At 35.4% G+C, this 6,000-nt stretch overlaps 1 protein-coding gene across 1 annotated transcript; it reads left to right on the plus strand.

Moving 5' to 3' along the window:
- The first annotated feature begins 3,052 nt into the window (after window positions 1-3,052).
- LOC120136393 lies at window positions 3,053-5,761 on the plus strand. The gene is made up of 6 exons (XM_039152439.1): window positions 3,053-3,151; window positions 3,241-3,426; window positions 4,951-5,007; window positions 5,122-5,184; window positions 5,286-5,354; window positions 5,525-5,761. The coding sequence occupies exons 1-6, from the start codon at window positions 3,053-3,055 to the stop codon at window positions 5,759-5,761; spliced, it is 711 nt and encodes a 236-aa protein (XP_039008370.1).
- The last annotated feature ends 239 nt before the right edge of the window (window positions 5,762-6,000 follow it).

Below are 6,000 nucleotides of genomic sequence, written 5' to 3' on the forward strand. Positions count from 1 at the left end.
CCTAATCATATTACTATTTATTTCCCTCGCCTATAATTGGTTAGTACAGAATGGTGATATTCTTTAATAAAAGTTTGAACACTAATCTTTCTTGTTTCAAAACCTAGCCCATAATATAATTGTAGAATATACTTTATCAACAAAATTAATTTGGTCTTTTGCAGTAGCTTATGCCATGAAACCTCAACACGGTAAATTCATTTTATAAGATGTATCACGTGATTTCTATTCAACGCTTGTTGAACTTTGCACCAAAGCAAGACTCGGTTTTTGGTTTGTTTATGAATTAAAAAAAATTAGGGTAAAGTATTCAAATGGTCACCGACTATAGAATACTGTTTTATTGAGTTCTTGAATTATTAAAAATCACAAAATTATATCACAATTATATGATGTTGTTTTGTTGAGTTCCTTGATTATTAAAAGTTAAAAATAATCGCTTGACTATTCATATGTTTCATACTCGTCATTTTCTGTTAAAAATTTAACAACAGTCTATGTTGGACGTTAACCTACTAACTCATATATGACAAAATATAATCTCATAATCTCAAATGACTATTATATCTCAGTCAACATGTTAACGTCCAACTCATACGACTGTTAATTTTTAACAGAAAAATACGAGTTTAGAACATAATGAATAGTCAATTGATCGTTTTGTAACTTTTAATAGTCAAATGACTCAACAAAACAACGTTTTATAGTCGAAGAACCATTTTGTAACTTTGAATAATCGTGAGACTCAATAAAACAGAATAATATAGTGAGAGAACATTTATGTACTTTACCCTTAAAACTAATAATAATAGACAATTGATTATAGGGTAAACTATGTATTTAATAACTCAACTATCATTTTGGTCACCTATTTTTTTTTTCAAAATCATCACTAATATTACGTTTTTGTTTATTTGTCGTTAAAAAATTTAACTATAATATTAGCATGTCACCATAAGATAAGACCATGTCATAATTGAGAAAGAATCACGTCAATAGTTCTGCTAAATTTTAAATGACAAGTGATTAAAATGAAACCAAAATGTAATATTAGTAATGTTAAGAGAAATAATTAGGTAACCAAAACAAAATAGATAATGAAGTAACTAAATATGCCGTTTACCCTTGATTTTATTCATCTAAAACGGCTGGTATAACATATTGTTTTTGAATGAGACCTCTCGATATTTGAAAACTAGATAAATTTTAATAAAATATAAAAAAAGTTAAAAACATGATAATATAATGCTATAGAGAGAGAACCTGAAACAAGTATACATGTATGTTAAACAGAGAGATGAGAACAGAAGATGAAAAGGGCAATGGACGGCGATGGGTTATATCAGTTTCCGAAGGCTTAGAAGTTAGAACCCTAAAACAAATGAATTTAGAAACCTGTCAGCTCCACACAAAACTCTCGCTCTCGCGTTCTGGCGCAGCCTCCTTTCACAACAACGAGAAATCGAACCCTATAACTGGAATATACTTCACCACGCTAACAATTTCCAATTTTTAAAATGGCTTAATCAACCATTTGTAGGTTGAAAACGGGGTACAATTTCGTGAATTTCGTATCGTATCAACTCTAATTTGGGCGGAGATAGGTATAATTTTAGTGGGCAGTGGCTGAGTGTGGATTTAGAAAGTGATACCTGTCGCTAGTAGTGGGCAGGTGATGGGTTTGAGACTTTACCCGCCCCAGATCAGCCTGCCCCACATCTGTCTGCCCACTAAATACCCATTAAATTTTGGACAATTATGGATTTGGTATAATTTTAGAGACTAATTTATAAATCTTAATATTGTATAAGATATATACTGTCAGGCAGGTATAGTCGGGTACGTCTCCAGTTGGGTAGTGGGTGTGGGGATGGATTTGAAAATGTACCCGCGTGGGTGGGTGTGGATTTGAAAAATTTTACCCATCATGAGTGATGAACGGGTGATGGATTTAAAAATATTAGGTAGGTATGGAATAGAGAGGGTATATCCGCACCCGAGCGGCTTATTTGTCATTCCTAACCATTTGTGGTTTGAATTATATATTTGTATTGAATTACTTTTTAAAAGTTTTTTTAGAATTCACAGTCCTTTAATTTTAAAATATTATTCAAGTTATTTTAAAATATAATATGTCATTTTTAATTAAATTAAAAAATTATTTACTTTTTCTCTTATTTTTCTTTATCGTTTCTTTCTTTTCTTCTTCTTTTTAATTATAAAAATTGAAAGTTAGTTTAAGAAATAATTTATTTATATCAATTAATGTTTGAAGCTATTTCATGAAATTTACTGTTAAGAGTCCCATTGGTGACTGACGGTGATTTAAGTTTATTGAAATTTGAGTTGTGCGATGCCATAAATGGGGAGAATTTGAAATGTTTAACTAACATAATATTATATTTAACTAACATAAATCACATTTAACCATTTTATTAAAAGGATATATATCAGTTTTTATAAAAATTTAAAATAAAATTAATGACGTTATATAGTTAAATAAAGTAATAAACAATTTAAAAAATAAAAATAATTATTTGATGTTAATAATAAAAGAAAATATTTCTTTTTATAAGTCTTGAATTTGAATAAATACATTTATAAAAAATATTTTTTATCAATTAATTAAAGAAATTATAAATATATATTATATTATAATTACACAGATTAATTTAAAAAATAAATAACAACTCAATATGTAATTTAGAGATAAATGTTTGTCTAAGAATTAAAAAAAACTGTTGTTATGCTATTAAATTTCAAAATAAATACCCTAAAACAATAAAGAGCAAAAGAAGAAAAAGAAAAAGACACCCTCATATAAATGTAATGTATACATGCCTACAGTCCCACACCCATCTCCTTCACTTTCTTTCACATTTATAACCTTTTTTTTTCTCTTCTCTCATTCCTCGCCACCTCTAATATCTTCTATCTTTCCCTCTTGCAAACCCCATATATTATCATTTTCTTCATATCCACTCTTTGTCCCTATCTGGGCTCTTCTTTTTCTTGTTTCGTCTGGTGTTGGTTTTTGGTGGTGATGACGACGATGACGGTGAAAGATGAGCAGGTTCGAGCGGCGATGACGATGAAAGATGAGTGGGTTCGGGCGGCCATGACGGACGACAACATGGTGGTCGAGTTGCTGGTAAGGCTCAAACAAGCGCAGACTGCGCCATCGGCTCCAAAATCTGCGGTGGTTGCACTCAAATGGGGAATACGTCAACCGAGGTCTAAACCTATGTCGATCGATGCGACGCCAAGAGAGATGGAGATTTCAACGCCAGCACTAGGCGTAGCCCCACAACGCCTCTTTCATGGAGCGGTGGAGGCGGCTCTGCCTCTCCTTCTGCCGCCGACGGCTTTGAAGAGACCAGTAAACAGGTCTCTCGCTTCCAAACAGCCGCACTTTCCAGATCCAAGGTTTGTTTTCACTTATCTCTCATTCTATCCCTCGCTTTCAGCAGCTGATCATTCGGCGTTTCTTGCGGTGGTCGGAGTAGGCGAAAATGTCCCTCTATCGCATGTCAAATTATATACCACTACCATCGTCTTCCGTTTGTATCTCGTCGGCGAGACATTCTTGTGTTACTGGATAACTTATTTCTATTGTTAAAACTCCCTAGTTTTCAGGTCAAATGACCGTTAAACCCTTCTTTAATCTCCTTATTTACTTGATCCTATTTCTTTCCGTGTCATGTAAACCAATACTTTTTGGTTTTCTGGAATCTCGACTGTATTCTTCTTTCCATTCCATTTTTCAGCGGACGAAACTTTCCGTACAATTACTCGCCGAGGCTTATTCTACCTTTTTTATTACTTTTCTCGTTATCTCTCCGCCATCGGCTTAACAGGATAACATTAATAACAAAATGAATAAACCTATTAACAAGCAGTGCCATCTTTTTTACCCGTTCGGTTGGACCAAAACACCCTTCCGTTTTAAAGGATATTTACAGTTAACACGCGAGGACAACACCGTAAGCAGATTGGAACTCCTTTTTTGACGTTTTCTTCTCGCCTCGTTTTTGGTCACCAGTCATTCTTTTGTTGGCTACTTCTAGATTTAAATGTCCGTCCACCCCCCACCGTATGATCTAGGAATCTTCCCACCAGAGGATCTCCTTTAAGGGTATTGTGGTCATAAACAAATAAGTAGGGTCCACCGAAAGAGGGGTGTTGGTCTGCGTTTTGGGTTTGGTGTAATTTTGTTAAGAGACGGACGGGAGCAGTTTTGTTTTGGGTTGCGAACAGAGGAGTTATCAAGTGTGACGCGGGTACGGTTAAATTCTGTGGATCTTCCCTTCCCATCTCTTTCTGTAACTGTACTTCTATCTGTTGTCCGGGTTTTTCTCTCGTGTTTATCTTTCTTCCTTCTTTATGGCTTTCGCTTTTCCCGAGATGGGAATATCTTTTTGAGTTTCGGCCCCACACTTTCCCATCATCTATGATTATGCATCGGATGTATCATAGACCGTGTGATTTGTAGAAAATTTTCAGCATGTAATAAGAAACGTTGACATATAAATCAAACACGTAGTGATCCACTAACTATTTGCCTTCAGAAAGATCATACGATAGGAAGTCACGTGACGTCGACCGTATAAATACTATAGATAGAGGCATAAAGCATTAAATTCAATCATGTGTCTTACATCCTAACTAATATGACGTGGCGTGTTACTATTGGTTCACTTGTGTGAGAGGCAAAATTAGTGGCATTGGCTTCCCTGTTTCAATCCCGCTGTCTTCCGAGATGATCTCCAAATCCGCCATTGGAACATCCTAGAAATCTCATTATCAGTGTTAGATTTTAATTTATTTGGAGGGTTTTAGTTGACCACCCCAACTTTCCTAACTTTGGGTCGGGTATATTTAACCCCTTCAGACAATTTGTTGGTTCTTGCCTTGGTCTTAAATTTAATGATTGGTTGATGTATGCTGCAGGGTACTGCTGGTAATGAAACTACTGGCACAACTTCCAAGAGATCGAGAAGGAAGAAGGTAAAGTAGTTGATCTTACGGTTCATGATTTTTCTGCGAAATGTTGTATGCAAGAAAAATCTGAAGATGATTCATGGGTATATATTAACAATTAAGAATACGTCATATTTTCAGACTTTTGCTGAACTCAAGGAGGAGGAAAATCTGCTTCTGAAGGAAATGGTTAGTTTGAAAAAGGTGCGTCGAATGTTCTTCTACGCGGTGCCTTAACTGATTTCCTCATGCCTTTTTTACTGCTTCTAGATAACCTTACAGCCATCTTCTTGTTCGTTGAACAGGAGATAGCATCTGTGCGTGCTACTTGCAAAGAACAGAGAGCTAAGAATGAGAAATTGAAAAGAATTAAGGTCAGCAAAATGGTCCTTTAGTAACTTGAGTGTACTAATATGAAAATTCATTAATCACCATCTTGCAAATTCTCAGCATATAATTGGCCAAACTAAGTATTTATGAAGAAACCTGCATTTCCTTTTGAGAAATATTATTCTAATACCCTTTTTTTTATGTTAACTTCCAGCTTGATTTGAACTTGCAAATTGCAAAGAATGAGCCCGAAGAAGTACCTTATTGTCAACCCCGTCAGAGAGTATTCTCTACTCTTGACTACGGTCCCTCGCCCTCACTTGCACGTGCTCTTGATGATCATAAATCACTACTAGATTCTTGCAATGTAGGGAAGGTTGTACTGCCTGATCTAAATATGATTCCGGTCGAAGATGATTCTGTCGCTGAGACTTTATACAGCACCACCTGAAAAAGATGATTCGACTACTTGGACCTTCTGGCAGCTGAAGGTTGCGAGAAACCGGTGGGACTAGCAGAAAATATTGAGACTGGACTAGGCAATGAGCTATTTGCTGATTAACTATACTGATAATCAGGCCAAGCAAACAGATATCACAGTTTGAGCTTGCTCCAGGTTCCGACCCTTGAAAAGGCAGAAGAAGCTGACCGGCTATGGAGAAGATTCTGCGAGTAGTGTAGAGATCCAAG

This window comes from Hibiscus syriacus, unplaced genomic scaffold, assembly GCF_006381635.1.
Source record: "Hibiscus syriacus cultivar Baekdansim isolate YM2019G1 unplaced genomic scaffold, ASM638163v2 tig00001825_pilon, whole genome shotgun sequence".
Taxonomy (NCBI): domain Eukaryota; kingdom Viridiplantae; phylum Streptophyta; class Magnoliopsida; order Malvales; family Malvaceae; genus Hibiscus; species Hibiscus syriacus.